Source organism: Lathamus discolor, chromosome 5, assembly GCF_037157495.1.
Source record: "Lathamus discolor isolate bLatDis1 chromosome 5, bLatDis1.hap1, whole genome shotgun sequence".
Lineage (NCBI taxonomy): Eukaryota > Metazoa > Chordata > Aves > Psittaciformes > Psittacidae > Lathamus > Lathamus discolor.
This window is the reverse complement of record NC_088888.1, coordinates 53,087,024-53,110,855: the sequence shown is the minus strand read 5'-3', so window position 1 is coordinate 53,110,855 and position 23,832 is coordinate 53,087,024. Positions and strand designations below refer to the sequence as shown.

General features: G+C 41.7%; 1 protein-coding gene across 3 annotated transcripts in view; it reads right to left on the bottom strand.

Moving 5' to 3' along the window:
• The window catches only part of ARHGAP18 (Rho GTPase activating protein 18), a 100,256-nt gene that overhangs the window by 48,677 nt on the left and 27,747 nt on the right, over positions 1-23,832 (bottom strand). The window contains exon 1 of one of the 3 annotated variants that reach the window (XM_065680907.1): positions 20,239-20,515. The exons of 1 other annotated variant lie outside the window; for it this stretch is intronic. In XM_065680907.1, the coding sequence (XP_065536979.1) occupies positions 20,239-20,330 (92 nt within the window). In that variant the 5' untranslated portion in view covers positions 20,331-20,515. Of the gene's footprint in view, positions 1-20,238; positions 20,516-23,832 lie in introns of those variants that run through there. One more of the 3 variants, XM_065680909.1, reaches the window with a different exon arrangement.

Genomic DNA, 23,832 nt, shown 5'->3' with positions numbered 1-23,832 from the left:
AGAATTCTGGATTGACAGCTGCAGCCATGGAGTCTGTCTCCAACAAAATGACTGCACCAGTTGTGTTTCCTTGTTTTTTCAGGGACTGCTGCATTCCAGTGTCTCAGCTGTTCAACTCAGTGCATGCTTTCAGTTTTATTCTCCAACCGTAAAATACAGAACCCTGCTTACTTACTTTAGTGAAAGGTAAGAGTCACAGACTCAGATTTGGAGCTTTAAATAGAACATTAGATTTTTCTATTATCAGACTTGCAATAAAATTATCACAATTGGATAAACTGAGAGGCAGTATCAGAATAAATCAGCTTTGGTTTTACTTCTGCATTGACAAAATGAAGTAGACTAAATTGTCTCAAGTCCTGCCATTCTGACATTTTAATTCTCGTACCACTTGAATAAAAACTCTCAAAGGCTTTGAAAATACATTCTTTTTCTTTTTCCCATACCCAGACATTCTGGCTGAAAAGCATACATTTTAGAAAGAGAAACAGCTATTCCTGGGAGCGCAAAATCCACCAGAGGAGAAAAAGAGGGGACAAGGGAACCTGCGTGGCCTGTGTAAGTACAATCCCACAATTGGCACCACATCAGAAGTAGGCTTGCAACTCATGCTGACTCTTGAAAGAGCTGGAAGTGTTTACAGAGCCTCAAGACCCGCTGAATTAAAATAGAAGTCAGTCTCCAAACTCAACACTCAGTATATTTCCCTTACATATGACCCTAATTGTGTTTAAAGCTCTAGTTTAACTGCCCACAGGTAGGAAAATGAGGAAAGGAATGGCCTCACTCAAATCTTCTTTGTCACATTTTTGGCTCTGACCCTTTGTCAGTTCAACTACCTTTCTCATTCTTTCAAAACGTCTTCTACATCACCTGGCTTCATATGGACACATTTTCCTCTGCTGTTTTGGTTCTTTTCATTCTTTATAATTGATATCAATAAAAAAAATAAATAAAAGTATGCAAATTATGTTGTCTGTAACAACTCTCAAGCTGCTTCTTGGGAAAATATCTGAACACATCATGCACATTTCAAAAGTACACTTTTCCTGTAATCTTCTAAGAGAAACACTGGAACTAATCTTCTCACAATGAAGAGAATAAACTCTGTGTGAGATTACTTCAGGCTCCACAAATATCAAAGAGAATAAACCAGGAAGTGAAATAGATACAGTACTTGTAATTCCATTATTGAGAGGCACAGAGAGGAAAGATTTAAATAATTTATTTTTCTTATCACAGTGGGGGGAAAAAAAAAAACAACATAGCAACAAAGCCCAGTTTGAGCAATCCTGGCAAATACCAGGACCATCTAGTAGTAAAGTACAGTTACAGCTATGAAATGATACTGGAGTCACTTGTGTGCCTTTAAAAGCAATTAGCTTTCTAAAAGCATTAGATAGACCGATAACCCTGCTACTTGCAAATGCATGGCCTATAGCACAATCCAGTTATTCTGTTTATGCCTGAATGAAACTGGCAGACATGCACAGTCAATTTATTATAGTATCATCCTTACATTCAGAATAAATCAGAAATGAATTCATATGAGCATTCCCTAACAGCAGGTAAGGAAATCCATTCAGGAGTCTGAAGATATTTTATAAACAAACTTTTCATTGTCCAAAAAAAACCACTAAGACAAAGTAGATGAAGGTGCTCTCACAGAAGCTGGATAAGAGAGAGTGAGGAGGAAGCAGGAAGGGCTGAGGAGAGCAGCACATACAAGGCGGGCCAGCACTCAGGAATACTGAGGGATACAGGTCTGTTCAGAAACAAAACGTCAGAGAAGGTGCTTTTAAGGAGCATCCTCAAAGGCAAGTGGATAGGGGACCAGAAGGCCTCAAGTACACTGCAAGGGATGGACCATCTGGGTTTAGTTCAGGCTCAGTATGAAGAAGGAGGTGTTTGAAACCAGCTTCAAAAGCGGCCACTGGGATTTCACCTGCTCTCAGAGCAGCTAACACAACAATGCCACGTCTCCACACATGAGGCGAACCTGCTATGAGGAGCTCCTCTAGTAGGCGACAGGCAGAGCATGCCATGGCAGAGGCAGAGGACAGTGCCAGTCTGCCCAGGTACAGCTGTTTCCTTCCTATCCCTTCCCCACAGACCCACTGCACAAAGGGCAGCAGAAAAGTCCACTGTCGCCTCAGCAAAAGAAAAGAAATTGAAAAGGGCAGCCAGTCACAGTTCTTACCTTTTGTCTTTAAAGGCAACTATTAAAGCCATGGTCAGTAGACAACCAAGCAAGAAGGAAGCAACCTGGGACTACAGATTCTCACCTTCCCTCTTCCCCTTCACTACCACCTCTGTTTCCTGAACATTGGCAGCTCTCTACAAAGATTTACTGACGCTTGTATGCATAGGTATGTCCCTTTGATTACAAATTAAGTACACAGACGTAGAGCTACCAATCTTGAGTATATATCTTCATACATGTGCAAGTCTGGAAGCGAGTCTACCATAGTGCTCACTATTGTGCTACCTGCTACCTGTCCATAAGTTCTGAGCATCAGGGCTTGAATACAAAACCAAAACTTCAACAGTAAGGATTTAGATGAGGTTTGGGTTTGTTCGAGAGAAGAAAGACAAATACAAACATAACACAAACCAAACAATAGGGGGAACACAAGAAAAGAAACAAACACTGGAAAATAAGGAAAAGTAAACAAAACATGCAAATTAGATACTGTCATTTTATAGGAACAACTGTTCAAAATGGAAAAGAAACCCTAAAAAACCTATGTTTCTTGTTTTCTATGTATCTTGTTTAGCTGATCACAATTTTACACATAATCCTTCTTTCTCATTTCAGCTACCAGCATTACATTTTTTTGTTCTTCACTCTTAGATCTGAATCTTTTTTGATGTAAGCCATCTCCTTGGCATGTGGGTAAATGGACAGGGAGCTCATCAAAACTTAACACAGTCATGGAAGACTAGCATCATATTATAAGGTGGCAAGAGGAAGCATTCAAGACTGGTCAGAAAAGGAAGGCTGAGAGTCACTGCTTGCTCTGCAGCTGAAAAGAAAATGTGCTGCTAGCAAAAGGAGAAAACAAAAATTGTTTCCAGAATTATGGAAACAGAAAACCAAAAGTGCTCTTACCAACTTTAGTTTAAATTACACTCATCAAAAAGAGGATATAGGCAGGGACTGCAGGAACTCTGGGATTTGCATATTAAATACTGGTAGTAAAAGAAAAACAACAAAAAACCCAAAAAAAACCAAAGTGTCATTTTTTAGATTTATAAATCATTTAGATCATAATTCTTAATAGAAATTATTTAGCAAAATTATTTGTTTTCCTTCCTAGCCAACACACCTTTCTTTACCAGCATTGTAAGAACATGAGAGAGACCAGTTTCTAAATGAACATAGAGGTGCCACCTCTGGTTTTTCAGCTGATAGCATTCTCCGTTATTATTGTTCTAAAAAGGTATCATTCTGTTTTGGAAGATGTCAATCAGTTATATAAAGCAACATCAATTTGTCTTTTTAAAATGACTGCATTCCTAATACTAGCTGTAACTCTCACCCAGCATTCCCAAACGAAACACTTCAGTGGAGGGTTAACTGCCAGCAAAAAATGCAGGTAAAAATGACATTATACTCTCTTAACTTTCCCCGTATATCTAGAGGTTAAATCGCTAACTCGACTTTAGATGTGTTCCTTTGTGTAAACAGAGTAAAAATAGCACCTATTTGTAACACTAAGTAGCTATGATTACAGACCCGAATAATAATCAAGGAAAATGAAATACAATGCTTCACATATACCCATTAAAACTGAAATAAGGCACAATCCATATGCAGATGCTTCTATAAATAAACACTCTTTTTTCATTTGCCATATGTACACACACTGTGTACAGAAGAACAAGAGCAATGTTATGCAATCTTGAGTATTACTATCTGTGATTTTTAGTTACAGGCCCAAGCTCCCCATGCTAGACAGCTGTACTTCTCATTATGAGACGCATCTTCTACAAATGAACACCATATGTTTTTATACAGTATCATATGTACACAGGGGAAAAAAAAACCCACATTTACTGCATGCAATATTAAGTCACATATGAAAACTCCATTTTAATTAACTTGAAAACATCCTGACAGTGACCCATGCCTGCAATGTGGGGGAAAGGGAAGAGAGGAAGGAAAGACAGCCTGAATGGGCCTGGCCTGGGTGCACAGAGCAGAGACATTCTAGACAACAGGGAACAAAGTGTGAGGCAAACAGAGCAGAAGCTGCAGGGCCTCTTGCAGCTCCTTCACTCACAGCTCCCAAACTGCACTGTCCAACCACTCCGTCCCATCCCCAGCCCGCATGTCACCTTGAGACTCAGGGCAAAACCCTGCTGGCTTTCCAGGTCTGAATCACCCCCTAATGCACCTAAAAATAAGGGAATCAGCACACACCAACAGTGCTGGGGAGGCAGCGAAGGGACTGAACATCTCTGGGCCTGAGTCAGTTTACAAATACATCCTTTGAGCTCAGGCAAAGTGACACATTTCAGCCCCTTCCTACAAGAGGTGTTAAAGTAAAAGCCTTCTTAATATTTTCTGCATTAAAAATGCACATTTGCAATCTTAAAAGTTTCTTTCGATACAAGAAATATTTAATTCAGTAGCCAGTTCTCTTTCAGATGGTAAAGTATAATTCCCCCGCCAAAATAACATACCTGGACAAAGCCTTACATTTACAAAGACTATACTAGTGCTGGCAGATTGACACAGAAACGGAATCATACGATTGTTAACATCAAAAGGGTTTAAAACCTACAATGTAAGTCAACAGAGCAATAGCAAGGGAAGAAGAAAGTCTGTAATAGAAAATTTCCAACATGTTTTAACATGAAGATGAAATGAGACTTTCAAAGAAAGACAAATGCCTGTACACCTAACCTATACTGTTTTCTCAATTCCAAAACCTCAAACCCAGTGTGTATGCTTACAGCTTCTGCTACCCTTGTTGGGTGTTTTCAGCGGAGGTGCTCAGGTCTCCTTCCTCTTTGAAAGTCAGGAAGGTGCAATCAGGAATTTACAGATATTTTCATTGACTGTGTGTCCCCTAGGCAACTGACCTCATTTTCCCTTTTTCACTGTTACTTTTCCTAATACTTCACTTGGAAGTAAATCAGTTAGAATGATATTCTCTCTCTCTCTCTCTCTCTCTGTATACATATATATATATATATGTGTGTGTGAGAGAGAGACTTTTTATTACCAAGTATATACACTACTGTTTTACACAAAGAGGTCACACACTGAAGCTGCCTCTTCCCCAAGAGTGCCACAGCTCTATAACGCTGTTCAGCTCCAGTTCCTTTTCTGTTCACGCAGGATTCACACCAGTGCAACCTCAACCACCGCAGAGGGACGCCCCCAGGGCGACACCTCAAGGCCACCCCACCCTTTACGGTAACTCAAGAGGCAGGCATTGCCCTTTGAGCACCTTCTTGGAGTAGTCTAAAGCCGCACCCCAACCAACTATGTGCCAGACCCTGGGATCTCCCCATCTTACCGGTAAGCCCATCCAAAGACAGCATAAGCAGTTGGGCCTATTGTACACAAAGTCCGATCCCGAGGAAGGTGGAAGCTCCTCTCTTTACTAGGAGAGACTACATGGGAAAACTCCAGCTACCAGAACTCTCAGAAGACTCTGTAATAACACTGAGCAGAGCCAACGAGAGACATGACTGAAGCGCCCCACTGGCTCAGTGTGCATCACCACTCTCTGCGGCCACAGCAGAGAATAATTCCTTTTTCAGAAACAGTGATGGGTCTACAACAACAGAAAGGACATCAACATCACCTCAGCACTGTGCCTCCAACCAAGAGCTAGGCTTTCTTCCACTGGGTCACGAGCAGACTTCCAAAGTAACACAGTCACCCTCCAATTAGTTAAGCCACCTCCAACAAAAAAAAAAAAAAACACAAACAAAACCAACCAATGCCACTGTTTTTTCCCTTGTATTACTCATTCAACTTGACACAGTAGAAGACTTGGATTTCCAGGAGTGTACAAAGGACTTGGAATGGCCCTTGTTAAGTTTTTTCCTTAATCCCATTTAATCCTAGAGGTCATTAGGAAATGATGCTAGGCATCCTTTAAGGGAACCAGAGTGTACAGAGTCACATCTGTCTAGAAGTTTCCACACATGAGCCTGCCACAGCTGGACATGCCAGCCACCTTGCCTTTCTATCAAACTATCACGCCAGAGAATCTGGGCAGGCAGACCTTGGTGTATCTAGCAGAAGCAACACGCAAGAGATATTGCTCGCATCTCCCTAACTTCAACAATTTCCTCAGCATTGTGGAGAGCTCATTCAGAGAGGTAACGAGCAGGCAAACTCCCACTTGCATAGCAGCAGCAACTTGGTGACAGCCATGCAAAGCAGGTGCTTCTGAGAAGCAAAACCTGTAGCACGAGGGATCCTTGATAACTGAAAAAGACAAAGCAACACCCTCTTTTGCTTGTATGGTCACAAGCTTCGTCCTTAAGAAACTAAATGGAAATGGATGTCCTCTTAGCAGCCTGGCACAGCTGACTGCCCCATGACCTCTCGCTGCAGTAGTACTCCCCCACCCTTCTCAGATGGCAACCAGTTGGGAGCAGACTGGACGGCACATGGACCCAATGAACTTGAAAATCATCAAGGTGACGGCAGATGTCCCAAGGTGAAATTGCCAAGCTACTGTTTGACAGACCATCCTGGTGGAAAACTTTCAGTGAGGGAATACAATGTATTCTGGATCAGGGTCAAGGCTTGGGAAACACATACTCTGCACCTGCAGAGCTAGTGAGGCCAGCCACAAGGCAGCTTACAGAACAATAAATTAATGTCCTTCCCTTGAAGATGACATGGCACTGAAGGAGTTGTTGTAAGTAATTTCCTCGTTTCAAGTACTAGCAATGGCTTCTCGTGACAGCAGCAACTTGAAATGGGACAAAGGATCATCTCTGGCTACCTCAGAACAAGGGACAGAACCAAATTAACAGTTAACAATTAAAATCAAAGCTTTAAATACTGCAATTTCCTCACTGCTTACTATAAACTGCAAAAGTGTTGCTCCTACTTGCAAAAGCATCTTATGCTTTTAGGATAGGTCTCCCTGAACTGCTTTAGTTTTCTACCTTAGGGCAAAAAAATATAACTTCATACTAACATTTTTACTCAGATAAACTTTACCAGTTTGCAGAAGAATTTTGCTATTAAATTAAAACTACAATTGAGTAAAAGTACTTAAAACCAGACAGAAAATAGTTCAGTAATGATGTAAAGAATATACTGGTTCAAAAATGGGGAATTCATCTAAAATAATAAAGCATCTAACATAATAAAATAAAAAAATAAAAAATAAAGTACAAAACATGTTCAGCAATTCCAAAGTCTTACAAAAGTAAGATAATGTCAAGTTAAATAGAAACTGAGATTATTTTCTCATGTCAACAGTGTGGTGGTGTAACGGAATAACTTACTTGAGTAAGTCACCTTCAAAGTTTCACACGAAAGTGACAGGTGAATGGCCTTTATAATTATTGGAACAATGGTGTGTAAAATGAGAAATTGTCCAGCTACTTTTCCTTTCCAGATTTCCAGCTTTCCAAGTATTCTTATGAATGGGAGGGTTTTTGCAAAGATCACATAATACTGTGGGACATCAGACACCAGAAAACTTAATTTCAATAGGTTTTCAGCAGTCCTACACTATTCTGAGTGTAAGAGTCCCTCATCATTTCAGAGATAGTTATTAACAAATGATGTTGCATACTGTAACAGAAAGCTTTTTCTTCCCAATGCTTATTTGCAAGTTGAATAAAACAAAATGAAGGTAAGACCAATCCTAAGGAAGAGGTTAATATGCATACCTAGAAAATTACATGTGTGCTCAGATGGGATGAAAACATCACTCCATAGAAAGCAAAGATCATGTATTACTGCACGGCCACATATACTTACATAATATATGTATTACAGAATGGAAGGAAAGGCATTCATACAAAGAACTTCTAGTCTTAATTAAAGGAAAAAAGAATTGCACAAAGAAATTTATAGTAGGGCAATAAAAGGGATTTTGTATCAAAAATTGTTGCCTAGAGCAACACTGCTAGCTGAAAACTTCGAGTGTTCCTAGTCAGCAAACTGAATTACATTTATAGTTGTACACAAAATTACACAACTCAGTACACATTGTAAAAACAAATAAAGGCATTTATTAATACACCCATGTAAAAAATGTTCGCATGTACAGGCACTAAAATTAGCTACAGCCTTACCTATGAGGAATGCTGAAAATAAAATGAAGAGGAAGGGGAAAAAAAAAAAAACAAATCAAACCAAAACAACCAAGTCAGCATGTGCAGATATGACCTTGGTTCTTCTATTTAATAAGAACAGTATCTCCTACTGGTGACTTATGCAAGACAACCTTCTTGAAGAAATATCCTTTACCCAATTGAAGCTCCCTTGGATCAAAGTTGAATTACATTTTTATACAAAAACACCCATCTGAGAAGACTTGGAAGGTAAGAAAAAAATAGGGGTTCACTGTTCATGTCGCCAACAACGATGTGGAACAGTGCCAGCCCCAGTATTGACACCTGAGGGATGCCGCTCATAACTGGTCTCCACTTGGACATGAAGACACTGATCACAACTCTTTGAGTGTGACCATCCAGTCAATTCCCTATCCACCAACTGGTCCATCCATCAAATCTATGCCTCTCCAGCTTAGAGACAAGAACGCTGTGTGCGACGGTGTCACACGCATTGCACAAGTCTACGTAGATATCAACACCATACCACACACAGGGGAAAAGAAGAAACAGAAGATCAAGCCAGGTTGAAGGAAAGGTTTCTCAGCCTAAGCTCAAACCCCCATGAAGACAGCTACACAGCGATCTGACAGGGTCACACTGGTGCTGGGCTATGGTCTGAGCACACTGCAGTGGACATGTGCCCCAGGGCAGCTACCACTCAGCACAGCCCAGTAATCTGTTTCCCAGGAGAAATCCTGGCATGCACATGGGAGAGAACACCTTGCTAACAGATAGCCAAGACCCTGGCTTCAGCCTCCTACAAAATTTTACACACAAGCTTAGATTAACAATACACAACTTGAAGAGCCTGAAAAGACTGTCATATAAGGTTGTTTACCCTGAGTGCTTTGACATCCCACTCCATCCCATCCCATCCTGTCCCATCCCCTGCCTTGCTTCTCACTAGCATGGCCCTGTGCAGACATACCAACCAAGCATGTGGCTCCGGATGCATTTTTCAACCCAGTTTAACTGCTAGCTGCTAACTCTACTAACTGGATCTGACTTAGCAACACCTTCAAAAGCATACAACAAACCCTGAATTTACACCTAACCTGAATGTCAGAGATTAAATATATACATATATTGAAAATTAAGAGAAATTACAACAACCCATACTGAGGTCCATGTTTAGTGAAATCTGTATTAAGCCATTCAGCAAATGGACAGTGAGCAAAAACACGTAAGCAAATGTCTCCCTTCCACGCCCTTAATACAGATGACAAAACTTGCTTAAACAATCACTTCAAATGCTCAGGCAAGGCCCAAAAACCAAAACACTGTGACACATCACACAGGTTTTAAAACCATGCATCTTTGTAAGCTATTTCCGGATTTGAAGTACAAAGTGCCAAATACCACCTTCCACAGCATGAAGCTCATAAAGTTTCCCATAAACTTTCATAAGCAACTCCTACTTACTACGAGAAAAAAAGATCACATTTTAGTTTGCTCTTGTATGTACCATCCACAGTAAGAAATTCAAACAAATACAGTCTTTTTCTTAGGAGAACTTGAAGGAGAAAAAGTGGCACACTGTGAGTACTCTTCTCTGAAGGAGAAGGCAGGCAGAATTTGGGTCAGCGGTCAGATGCATAGACATTTTAATTAGTACGTAGTATTTTCAATTACTTATATTTGTATAATGTCTTAGATATTTAATGTTTTAGTCTTTTTTTATCCTTAAAACAGGAAACATTACTGTGATTAAAAGTTAGGTTGTGTTTCCTATATGAAATCATAGGAGCTACTCTGATTATACTTATTCCCGATACTGTTTTGATGCACGTATTACCTTGGGCACTACAAAACAAAAGCAATCTCCCTGGTGCAAAGTTCAGAGCAAAGAAAGGTGTGTTTAAGCTAGGCACAAATCAGTAAGCTTTCAAGAGCTTATCAACTGACAACTAACCATGATTTAGAAACTGCACTTTAATTTACCTCATTACAGTGTGTGGGAATTCAAGCTCAGCTTTTGTTTCTTCTGGTGAGGCAGGCTGCAGGATGTCACATGCAGACGATGAGTGGCAGACAGGTTATCCACAGCTCTGCAAAAGCAGCGCAGGTGTTCTCTGCTGCACAATGCACCTCAATTCCAATGATCTGTTCTCACATTGCAACCTGCCTTTTGCAGGTTAGAGGCCATGCACATGACTAAATCACTGAATGGTATGAGCCAGGACTAAATGAGCCAGAGATGAAGCTTACACAAGCTTCAGAGTAGCTACTAAAAGATAAATTGTACCTGAACTGACTGACAACTTGTCAGTGCAAAGCTAAGCCATTAAATATCTAATCTGAACCAATGGAGTTCAATTGTATCAGACGAGCCTCTCACAGGATATGGCCATAGCCAGTCCAAGGACTCATAAAAATGAGTTATCTTGTCAAATAGCAGCCCCATTATGCTAGCACAGATGCAGGCTGCTGCCAGAGAGTTCTGTCAAATCCTTCTTTCCTGTGGGTTTCCATCACTTCCCTTGTGCTAGCACCACCACTGATACAGTCACTTGCTGAGCTAGACTAAGGAACCAATCTGCCTGAAAACAACCCTTGCAAAAAATACTGTTTTGAGCTGAATTATTATTTATTTTTCTTAAATCCAGATCAACCTACTTCAATCAGCTCATAAAAGCCAATGCCAGGGCAAGAAAAATATTTGGAAGGTGTAGGTGAGGGATGGAAGCAAGCTCTTCTTTCAGTTTTCCCCACTCTTTTTAGCCTCCACTTGTCTCAGCCTAGAACAGCCATGACCTGGACCTGATGTACAGTCACTGCTGGCTCAAGACAAGCCTTTGGAGGCACTCTGAAATGAAAGAAAAACTTTAATGAAATACTGTGGCATCTCTTTCCTGAGATAATACTTTCAACAGAACAAGAATATATTCCTCAAGTCCACCTGAAATACAGGCTTCTCAGGAGAAGAGGACAGCCAAGCTACTAGAATGAGTTTAGTAGAACATGAAAGCCTACCCCCTGAATGGGTTATAACAATGGGGTCAACTATTCCCTCGATGATAACACCATTACTAATGTTCCCTTATCTAGCTGTGACAAAGGCAATCAGGCCTTTGTGAGGCTCCAGAAGCTACACTATGGAGTTGTTAGTTCTATCATCCTCTTAGCAATTGTTGAGAGAGAAAGCATCTTCCACTGGCTCTCCTGTGGCTGGCCAGTGAGTCACAGCTCTGTGTATGACAGCACCTACCAGGGCTTCCTTGATATTCAGTAGCTGAGGCTTCTAGTTACCACTCCAAGCATCTTGCTTCATATCTGGGATCACAGACTTGTAGCTACAGCTATAATCACAATTATTATACGACTCCTTGGACCACTGCAAGCCTACAAGAGCTTTTTGCTTTATTTGTACAGCTAAAATCTAACCTTGCACTCTCTTAAACAAGGGGAAAAGCTCCCTGTTACTTCTGGATATAGTATACTCGTGGACCTTACTGTTCTATTTTATTAAAGGCAGAGAATTTCTGCTTGAAACAGTATTTCGTCAGTGGCCTGGAGTCCCACCAACTATTACTCTGGCAGTTACACAGAAATCAGCTAAAACCAGTCAACTGACTAAAAATAATCACAATTGAAAGATGTACTTTACATTGACTGAACAATTCTCACACATCCTCTTAAGTATTTTCCTGGTTTTCAAGTAGGGAAGGGAAATAAAAATATCTGACTTCCTTAAGCTACAGTAAAAGCTGTCTGGGTGATTTACAGACTCCTGGACAGGAAGAAGAGGTAGTTGGAGGAGTGGTAAATCGAAGATTTCTACTGATGCTAAATCAAGCAAAACATGCCAACTGTTGTGCTACAGTTTGGTAACAAGTATGCATGCTAAGGTATTTATTTATTTGCTGAAGATAACAATATTCTTACTTTGCTCCTTTCTCATGTGTGGTGTACCCTCAACCATATTTCTAAGCATGCTAAGAACATGCACAGTTGTTCCTCTTCAAATACTTCACCCCAAACAATTTTAAGTCCTCCAATGATATTGGGGGCCCTGCAAAGGCAACATTCTAACACATTTTTATTGCCACCTTTTGGCCTAAGAAGCCTCCCTAGGAAAGAAAGATATTGTAGAAAGACGAGAGATAAAATATCTGGCTTTCTTATGAAAGTATTTCTAGGCTGACAGGATTGGAATGCTGTAGCAAGAAGGGCAGGGAACAGAGTCACAGAACAAGGGAGAACATCGAGCAGCTTATCCTCACAGGAAGGTAACCAGTAAGCAACTGGTTTTGTGCACACTTTTTATTCTGCTGTAACATAAGAGAGCTGGTACAAGACAATGACCAAATAATAAGTTTGTAGCTTCAGCTTTTTCAGGAGTGCACAGGGGTAAATTGCTTGAGTGCTCATCCCATACACTGTTTGGGGAGACCCCAAAAATATAACTCAGAAAATGATGGCTAGAATTGTACTTCAGAGCTAAATTAAGTTGTTTCTTATACACCCAAATACTAAAAACCAAAACCCCTACTTATTTCTCCCCATTTATTTGGTTATAAATATTTAAATTCCCTGCCTGAACATGCTTATTTAGAGATCACACTACCAAGGCAGAGGCAGGTTCATTGCAAAACCAGTGTTCCTCACAAACAGGCCATTGGCACGTTGGAAGCACTCAAAACTTACAAATGGGGAATTTTTCTTCCCCTGGCCAAACTGATTTCCTGAGGAGGCTGGAGTGGCAATCAGTGACACACACGTAACAAGAATCTGCACCACCGCACACAGCAGGAACCTTGCTATATCACTTACTGTAATTACGGCCTCTGCTCAGCTGTAGTAGTCTGATTGAAGCTGTGAACTCAGTAACTCTAGTAAAAGAGCACTAACAATAGAGAAAGTTGCAAGCGTTGCAAATGTTACCAAAACATGCGTGAGTATCCTTTCACAACCTTACAGCTTTCAACTCCAGCCTCACTAATAACAGTTACAAAACAAGAGTAAAATATTGGCAATAACAACACTTTTTAATCGAGTGCCAGTACCAGCAGACTGAAAATGCCATTAGTCTTATTTGAAAACAAGTTCAAATATTCTGCTCTTCAAAGAAAAAGAACTTAGAGAAACTATTAAAACATATCCAATTGATGCCACTCTTGGAGTGTATGCTGGAGTTCAGATTTAGACAGCTCCTCTAGCGCTTTGCTCATTGGAAGTTCAGTTACATTCCAGTTTTGCATAAAAGTCTAGTTGCTTATAACAGCACATCTAGTAACACATTGTATGTTGCTCTGTATCATCTAGATTTGTACACACTGAAGCAAAAAAGGGAAAGCCTGTAATTAAAATGTTCAAAAGGCCTTTATCCTTCACATTCCTTATAGCTAGACAAGCATGACATCTCATTCCCTGTCTGTCATTAAAATAGAAAAGAAAGCCTACATACAGAGGGCCCTGGTTTTCCTCTTTTTTGCTATGTAGCTCCACTGATTCAGCACAGTTATTCTTGTTTTAAATCTATTTAAGGGCCTGACGCAAAGTAGAACCGAATAGACTGTTTTCACTGACAGTGAAAGGCATTCAATCAAATTTACACCCACAACGTACAATAAGGTAGGTCACCCAGTGAACTGAACTTGTTAAAATGATGTTGTTTTATCATACTGGCAGATGCTAAATGGATGTCTAAGTGCAAGAAACAGTGACCACATCATCACAATGAGGACTGCGCTCAAAAAGAAGAGCTTGAGCAGATCTAGGGCTCAGAAAGTACAAGCAACTCAGGAGTTCCACCAGGATACTTATAATAACAACAAGATGGCATGACTGCAGTATGAACAATTGGCTGAGGTGGTAATTAACAGCAACAAAGTGATTTTACCTGTGTAGGTGACACTCACGAGACTGGCACTGAAATACTGCATCTTATTCAGGCTGGGGGTTGAAAGAGATGCAAAGTAGCAGGGCAAGTGTAAATCAGAATGCTGAAAATGCTGAAGTATCACAAAAAGGATTTTCAGACTCAAGAAACAGAGGGACTCAAAGAGAATTATTTGTTCTGTCTACCAAGATAAAATTGAGCAACAACTTGACAATAGGTAACAGGCACTAGGAGGGCTTTTTAATCGATTGGAAAGACGTAGCTAGAACCATAGAAAGGAGCAAAATAAATTCAAAGAATAAATAAGGTGCAAACTGGGGAAAGAGGGAACCCCATGAAGCAGGAATCTGGAATCAAGGAAGCAGGAAATGTTGGGATACCATGTCTTGCTGTCAGTAGATCAACTTACTGGGACTAAAACACCAGTTACTAAGCAACACATTGTTACTAACTTATTATGTGTTAATGTGCATTAACACATTAATATGCAGTATACCACATATTTGTACATGCATTAAGTACAAAAGATGCAAAAGCAATTCTAAATAAAGCAGCATTGTTGCCTGTCAGCTCAGAAAATGTTGGTAGGTATCAGACAATAAAGACTCTAGTAGACAAATGCAAGGCAGGAAAGATTTTTCTTATGCATTTAGGTAAAGTTTGTGCTCATGCAGGGCCTGTAAACTTAGCAGATAAAAGGATTGCTAAGCTTTCATAAAGTCAGCCATAGCGTGATAGACCTCTGTTTTGCAGAAGCAAAGCAACACATGCAAGGTACTGAGCCATCCACAATGGCATCACAAAAGACAGGTTACAAGGACTAGGAACAACAAATGCTGTAATTATATGGAGAACCTGAAACCTGGGCTGTACTAGCAGAGTGCAAATGAAATTGCAACAGGCTGCATCAACTTGAGTCAGTGGTGAGTAATCAGCTTGTGACTTTGCTGCTTGTACACTGAACCTTACATGTACCCCTCACAGTACTTTAGTCCTTCATACTGGATTTCAGTTCCAAGATTGAGTCACTGGTGGGATAAGAGGGGGAAAGGAATGAGAGCTTTTCTCTCTGAGAGAATGGAGATGGAAACTGCCCTTGAACAAAAGGCATGCATTCATGCTTTACTACTAGATTTCTTCCTGGCTTGAGATGCAAACTATTAAATCTTCAGATTAAACTAAGCAAATACTTGAACAGTGAAGAAGGCAGATTATTCTGGTTAGGAAAGAATAAACTCCTCTTGTATGTGTGATTTGTCTGTTATGGTCAATGTTTGAAAAACTCATATTGTGGGCAATTCATAGCAGAAGTCTTTGTCATTTTTCCAAGCTCGTAAGACATCTATCATGTGTTTTGTTTCCCAGGGAGATCAGAGAGTGAGTGATTTAGACTGCAGCTGCCTGTAGAAAACACCAAGTATTTTATGCCCCTCTCACTTGTCACCCATCCCACAGTAAACACAGATGCTACCACTATGAAGTTAGTAAAGCCCATTTTTACAAAAACATATAAAATTTTTTTTTTCTTTACGCAGATTTAAACAATAACCCACAAAAAAGGGCATTACTCTACGACAAAACCCAACTGAGACCCCCAGTCTCACTGCCACACAGATCCAAGCTGGCACCTCCCAGATCCATGTGGATTCAGTAACAAAGCAGGATGGTGAACCTTGGGGACTGCATGCCTTGGCTAGCGGATGTCACTTGAAAGGGGAGACTTGAGGTGATGGCAATCTTCTCCCTTACAGTAGGTGAGGGTTACAGCACTTTCCAGAACTGGTCTGGGGTTTAGGTCCATCTCAGGGAAACTCAACTCATCATTCTTGTTTTGCGAGTACTAGCAAACCAAACACAAGCTTTAAATAGGGCAAGTAGGGAGGATACATATAACTGCATGACCTCTGAGGAGGAACAGCTGTGTCCTACACTCTATGAAATGCTGAAGTCCTTCTTAACAAGTTATTAGCAATAGGAAGATTCTTAAGCCACTCGGAACCATATAATGTTAAACAAGCACTGGCTTGCAAAGCTTCAAAATTCAAACTGGTCTTCAGATCTAAGTTAAAGAAGTGCACATAATGTGGCAGCAAAAGGGCTGGCTGCTGGTGAGCAATAACAGTGACTCACTGTAAACAAGGAGGCTGTGACACACAACCTGGTGCAGCGGCAGCATCCCAGATAGGACAAAGGGATGGAGAGAAAAGCAAAGTCAAATCTCCAGTGGCCACCACATTTAAAATTATTTGTCTATTACTCAGTTTGCATTTGAGGCTTGACTCCTGAAAACGCTCTGAAGCTTATTTTCCTCATGCACTGGTATATATACATGGAGTTAGATCTGCATACATTCTGTATGCATTCACTTGTAGTTTTGCTATATCCTATTCCACATCCATTGAATAGTAGAGACTTGCTCTCAGCCTCAGAATCACATTTTAAAAGTTTTTTACGCATATATGCACATTCACATACATACAGATATATACGTAGACATACACATTCACTCACTCTACAGAACAGAAATAGTCCTGTAGAGGACTCTCGGGATGGCATTTGATTGCTTGAGGGTCAGCCCACACAGCCACATGAGAAGACTGTTGTTATCTGAAACGCCTACATATAACTGGCAAACGTGACACAGGACCTGGCAGTCCTTTCTGCCACAGCAGATGCTGTAAAATTCCCCAGCAAGGATCCTACATGGCACTGGAAATCTACACTTAAGGGCATGGATTTCAAGTGCAAGAGGGTGAACTGCTTACAAGCAGTCATTCAAACCAGGTCTTGGAATGCAATCTGATTCCCTGTTACTTTCCAGAGTGCATGTAAGAACAAATGGGAAAAACAAGAAAAAAAGAATACTTAAAAGCTTGTACATGGGCGTGCTAAAGAAAAGGAGATGACACCAAAATGCAAGTATCAGGACAGCTAACATGCATTAGTGGATCTAATGGGTTAAAACTGGGATGTGAGAAAACTGAAGCAACATGGAAAAGAGAGCTGTTAAAACTGAATATGACACGGGGTAATCTGTCTTTGATTTCTCTAAGGAAGTTCTTAGATAAATACTTAGGTATACCATAGAAGTCACCCACAGTCATTATAAACACTATATGAAGATACTCTTTTAAACATTACTTTAAAGTAAAATATGGCCAAGATAAATATGTAAAATATGTAAAATGTAAAATATGGCCAAGATAACAGCTCTGATGCTATTCTGTGCATTGCCACTGTCAAGGAAATATTCTTATATTGTCAAACTTGGAAGTAATCACACCAAAGCCATTCTAGATTGTACCCTAGTGAACCAATGGTAAGGTAAGCCTTTCCTAAAGGAAGTATTTCACAGGCTCATTGTGCCTTTAAAGGACCAAAAAAGAATAGAAAAGTCACTCAACAATCAGAAAAACTCCAAGTCTTATGAAGTAAGACTTCTCATATGCCTGAAGGAAAAAATGAATGGTTAGGAAGTACAGCCCCTCCATAGGATGCCACTTGGTTTGGAGAACAGCCAATGTATCGCTTTTTCCAGGATGTACAGTGCCCTGCTTCCCTAACCCTCCAAAGACAAAGCATCTCTAACATGCACTATTCTGAATGCCTATGAAAAAAAAAATTGACATAGTTTCTTTACTAATCTTTCACAAAAGGGCTGCTTTATTACAGCTGGCAGTGGATTACACTGGCTTCCTAATATTCTGATCCCCATTAAAATTACACAGTTCTCAATTTAACAGAGGGATGCTAACCTAGATACTGAGAGTTGCTCTTAGTTTGCTATTTTCTAAAAGGAAAAAAAAAAAGCTCAGTTTCAAACCAGTAATAAAATGCAGCATCTGGAGCACAGAACCGATACACTTACACAATGTGCAGAGCATAACAGAGGAACTTATTTCTCCCTATTGATATAATTATCACACAGCTCTGCACATGTTGGGAATGTTGATAAAGAAGGAAAGAAGTTAGAAAAATGGAAAAAATAATCCCACAGAAATGTTACAGTTTCAGAAAAAAAAATTGTTTGTTTTAAACAGGCAAAACTATAACAAGTGGTCATTTCCCTCCCTCCCTGCTCCCACAAAAATGACATTCCTAATTTCTCTCACTTCTGAAGTGGGAGAACACTAGGGATCCAGGGCAGGAAGGAGCACATGAATCAGGACCATGTAGTTGAAGATCCTCATTAATGAAAATGGGAGAGATAGGGCTTAGGTCGAAATTTAGAGTGACACAGCAGAAAGGCAGAGAGGTGTCCTTTCGGGTCTTAGTTTCATGAGCTAAATGGCAGATGTGCGTGGTCTGGAAAGCTTAACGCTGCCAGGGGTGGAACTCAGGCAAAGTAACCGTGGGAATCCCCTGTTCTGCACAATTTGCTACAATTCAGGAAACGAGGCTTCTTTGCACATTCATTTCTCCTCACACTCCCTTAATCCCTCATCTGAACAATTCTTGAAGGATCCCCATTACTTGCATGGCAATGTCTCAAATTTGCCCAGGAGTCTTCCCCAGAAGCAGCTGCGGAGGAGCAGGAACCCGATGAGGTCACCACTCCTACCAGTGCCTGAGGCAAGTTTCTAGGACACGGAGGCGCCCCCAGGACTGTGCTCATGCATCCAGGGCCTCTGGGGGCTAAGAGCAACTGCAGCTTAGAGCCATGTATCCAGGCAGCCTTGCATTCAAAGGGCGGAACTGATCAGAACAGTCTACAGATACACAGACCCTTATTCAGAATTCATCCCAAGGAGCAGGGATAAAAAAGGCAATGATTTTATTTCCTTCCATAGAAAGTTTGAGGAGAGGTATGAGAGGTAAATACTCAATACCACAAACAACAATAGAAAAGGTGATGGATTTTTTTTTCTTGCAAAAATGCACACATTTTGCATTCAATAGTAAACAACTAGATCCCTTACACATGTAGCTAAGATAACATCAGGACTTAATAGAGCAGAGTTGATAAGCAACATTAGTTACGGAGAAGGAAGTACCTCAATAAAAAGACAGGCACAGCTTTGCGGTTCAAGCACGGGGCAGGCTGTATTTCTCAGTTCATTTCTCGCCTTTGCCCTGAACTGGTGTGACATACCATGGTGCACCAGCTACCTTTGTCCAGTGTGACACACTGTACTTCCCTTTATCTTCTAATCATACTATAATCTCTTTGATCACACACACCCTTCCTACAGACACATGGAAACAGTGTGCCAGTTTCAATACCTTCCCAGTTTCAGCTGGCTTCTGAGCATTAATAATTATCAATGGGACCTTTGTTGACAGTTTCAGCAAGGATGAGGCAAGACCAAATGTGCCATAAAGACAAAACTCTCCTTCCAGCACAGTAGGCTGGTGATTGTAGGGTAAAGCCAGTGGTGCTTCTGCCTGTATTAAACACGCTGCAAGGCACTAGGAGGTTCCCAGCCTTCATACGTCCCCAGCGAAGTTGGCTTCTTTGCCCATTATTAATTTCACCTTTTAAGCGCAATGACAAATGCTTTGTGTCCTTACCTCCACCTTCCTTCCACTTATCACACTGTGAGAGGTACTCACAACATTAAAAACATGATTAATAACGCAAGAGGTTATAGGAAACTGCACTGCCTCCTGACCAGAGGCAAACTGCAACCAACCTGACCCCAGAGCCGCTGGGGTCCAGCTCCTCCCGGAGCCGCGGGGCAGCACCCATCGCTGCACCCTGCTAACCCTGCACGCTCCACCGACCACAAACAGCTCGGGTTTCACACCTACAACGCACCCAGGCAGCCATGGGCCTGTTTCCAGCTACAAACACCGTGACAACCGCCGGCGTCTGCTGTTTAGAGACACTCCGCAGCCCAGCAAAACGCCCGCGGTTTCCACGGCGTGCGAAGGTTATTGGAGAAAGGGGTGGAAAAAAAACAAAGGGAAAACAGTGTGGGCGGACGCGGCACACCGTGCAGAAACGCAGAAACGCTACCAGCCCCGGGGCTGGGGAAAGCACCTTCTCCCTGCCGCTGAGCCGGACCCGCTCCTCCTCCGCGGCACGGTCCGCGGCACGGAGCGCACCTGCCGCCCGCACTCACCCGCCGGGGCGGTCGCCGCCGCCGCCGCCGTCGCCGCCGCTGGGGTGGTAGGCGGTGAGGACCACACCGCGGGACCCGGACCGCCAGCTCATGGCGAGCGCCGCCGCATCCCTTGTGGGGACGCCGAAGCGGAGCGGGACAGCCCGGCCCCGGCCCGGCCCAGCCTCCCGCCAGCAGCGCTTCCTGCGGCCCGCTGCCGCCCTCCGCCGGGCCGGGCCCGGCCCCTCCTCCCGGGAAGGACACCCAAGCGACTGGCGGACGGCTCCGGCAGGACCCAGCGGCTTCCGGGAGTGGGCGCCCTGCCCGGTCTTGCCCGGCGCTGCGCAGCAGCGGCCCAACCAGCAACGGACCCCGGGCACCGTTGGCATTCTATAGGCTCCCATACACCCTGCGGTGTTAAAACCCGGGGCTCTTCGGCCAGGCTGGAGTCCAGTTTAAACGTCCTGTAAGGGAGTCGTTGAATTAAAGAAAAGCTGCCGCCGTTTCAGACATAAGCTGCCGGCAGTGCAGGAGCTGCGTGCCACACGGGTACTGCTGCTCCCTTAGAGGTGCTTTGTGAGACTGCGGTGTTGCAAATACGTTTCCAAGAGAATCTTCTAAGAAAGATAAGGGATCCGTTGAGTGACTGTCCATTTCACTGAATCACAACATTATTCAGTGCTTGGCTTAACCGAACATACACCATCATTTATTTGGTTGGTTTTATAATTACAAGCTATTGTTATAAAAGTTACAGCAGGTGATAGCATCAGGCCAGGACACCAGGGGACTGGGCTGCTTCAGAGCTGCTGGGCCTTAAACCAGCTACCATTAGCTCCAAGGTCAGGCTTCATCAACCAGTGCCAGCTGGAGCCGAGCAGCATTGGGTTGGCTTTTTTGGCAGGGTCAGCCTGCTCTGCTTCCACACAAACTCTGGTGAGATGGGAGTTACTGCCTTGGCATTAGTTTTGAATTGGTCGGCATGGGTCTGTAACACAGAATTCAAACCTGTGGGGTTTTTTTTCCACAACTGTAACATAACCTGTAAATGTATATACATTATTCAGGTTCATAATTTTTGTCTGCATTCACAGAAATGTATGATTTGTCTGAATTATAATCACTTTGTGCCAGAAGTGAATGGATCTACTTCAATATGATCACAGCTTCCATTGCATTTCATTTTTCCTTTTAAAATTATTTGTAAAGAAATCATGCCACTGCTTTGCTTGCATGTGAAAAGTTCAGTACTGTGCTGTGGAGCACGCAAGTTCTGAGCCTTCACATATTTAAACCTGTACACCTGAATTGGAAAGCTGTGTGCAGGTGAGAATGGACCACACGTTTTTCAGAGTCCTTGATGCCTACAGCTGGTGACTTTGCAGAGTTCACAGGTTATACCCTGTAGAATACGAACTCACTCCTCTAAACAAGATAACAAGGTTTTATTGAGGGACAAAGTCAATAAAGCAAAAGCAACAGCGCTGGGCGCGTGACTGTAGGCAGAGGCGCAAGCGATTAGTATTTGTTACAGGTTTATATACTTTCACTATTACATTAGTTACATACATATTCATAATTTCTGCATTTAGGCGGGGAATATTATAACTAGCTCCAAGAACTTGTTATCTTAAGTCTCCTCCTCTTGGCGTCTGCGCACTGCTCTGCGGTGATTGTGGGCAGGGGTCTTGAGGATGAAGTAAGCAGTCTTCCTCATGTGAGTAGGGGTCTTCAAGATGAAGTAAGCAGTCTTCCTCACAGGGTACTTTTCACCTTTGGCACAGTTGGACGCCCCAGTAATCACACAAGTAGCTGAAACCAGCTATATCTATAATTCCTTTGATGCCTAGCAAAGATTTAAAACAGTGTGACCTTCCTGCAAAATTTATTGCAGGGAGGGCAGACAAGGAGTATCCCAAGGTAGCAGATGTTTGGGAGGCTCTGTCTCTAAACTAACTGATAAGTAGAAGGATGGTGTGAAATAACTCATTCATGTTTAGTGGGGCCAGTAAATCCTGTTATCTCACCACAGACTTACAACACAAACATTGTTCTTTAAAACTAAAGATACTTTAGAAGACTAGTGTGAAATAATTAACTCATGTTTAGTGGGACCACTACATTCCACAGACTTACAACATAAACGTTATTCTCTTTCTACAACCTAAGTTAAGCTAAAAAGTACTTTAACTCTAGGTTTTCTAGGCACTAGCTTTTCTTATATCAAGCCCCTCCCTTCTTTCTTTTACCTTTACAAATTCTTTTGCTATGTAACTCCATTTTGCTCAAGAGTTCTGACCCTTTTTAACTCGTTATCTAATCTTGTGTCTTTCGCAAGCTTTGTTTCTGTTATTGTAAACTTGTACAGTTATATCCACATAACCACACCTATGACTTGCGAAAGCCAATGCATTTATGTGTTTATCACATACCCAGACATAACTGGCTGTCATTGACTTAATCAGATAAATTAATCCAGTGGTTTTCTTCTTAAAAGGGTGGCTTCCTAAAGAGTGCCAAACAGGACATCCTCGATTTCTTTAAAAAAGGTAATGTCACCATGGAATTTTGAGAAGAGTCCCAACATTACAAGCACAGGAAAACTTGGCTGACATTCAATAGACTAACCGTTACAGAGGAACCTTTTCACTTCTTATACCACTGAAGCTCAACTGGTGCCTTAGTTTGAAGTTCATATAAAGAACTGGGGGTAGTTAATAAACCCTGTTTCTTCCATGGCTTCTGAAAGATAGTTTATCTGTAGGCAGCTAGCCATGGTATTTTGGCTAAAATATTTTTTTGTATTCTTTTTAATCAAAACTTTCACATTAATTGTTGTTGTTTGTTTTTTTTTTTTTTAAGAAAATTTATTTAAAAATCGACTTTTAAATATAAAAAAAAGCTTTGCATATAAAGAAAAAAGAACAGGTCTATCTTGGACTATGTGGATTTTTTTAATTTTTTAATATTTACAGTACATAGAAAAGAGGCTGGTGCTGCCCCACCTCCCCAGATGTTCTCTGTCTCCAAAGAGAGTGGGTAAAAGAGAAGGCACAGCTACAGTCCTGCTTAGTAACATGGCTACAGCAACTTAACTAGCAGTATGCACCAAGAGCAATACAAAGGGGTAAATTAGCTGCATGTACCCACTCACAGGCACACATACACAACCAAGGACACAAAACCACTGCAAAATTTAGAACCATGGAAAGATTTCCCTGGAGTACTCCCACTGCAAAAGTACAGCACTCTCTCTACAAATCAGGCTGTGTTCAAAGGCAAAAGCTGGCCTAACTTCTCACATAAATACATGAACAAGGCTTGTCTGGTTTCAGTGCTCACTTTAGAAGTGCATAGCAGCCTTCTAGTACCCATAACGGGGGTCTACAATAAAACCAGAGAGAATAATGGCTTTAAACGGAAAGAGAATAAATGTAGATTAGCTATTAGGAAGAAATCCTTCACTATGAGGGTGGTGAGGCACTGGCGCAAGTTGCCTAGAGAAGTTGTGGCTGCCCCATGCCTGGCAGCATTCAAGGCCAGGTTGGACGGGGTTTGGAGCAACCTGGTCTAGTGGAAGGTGTCCCTGCCTGTGCAAGTGAGGTTGAAACTAGA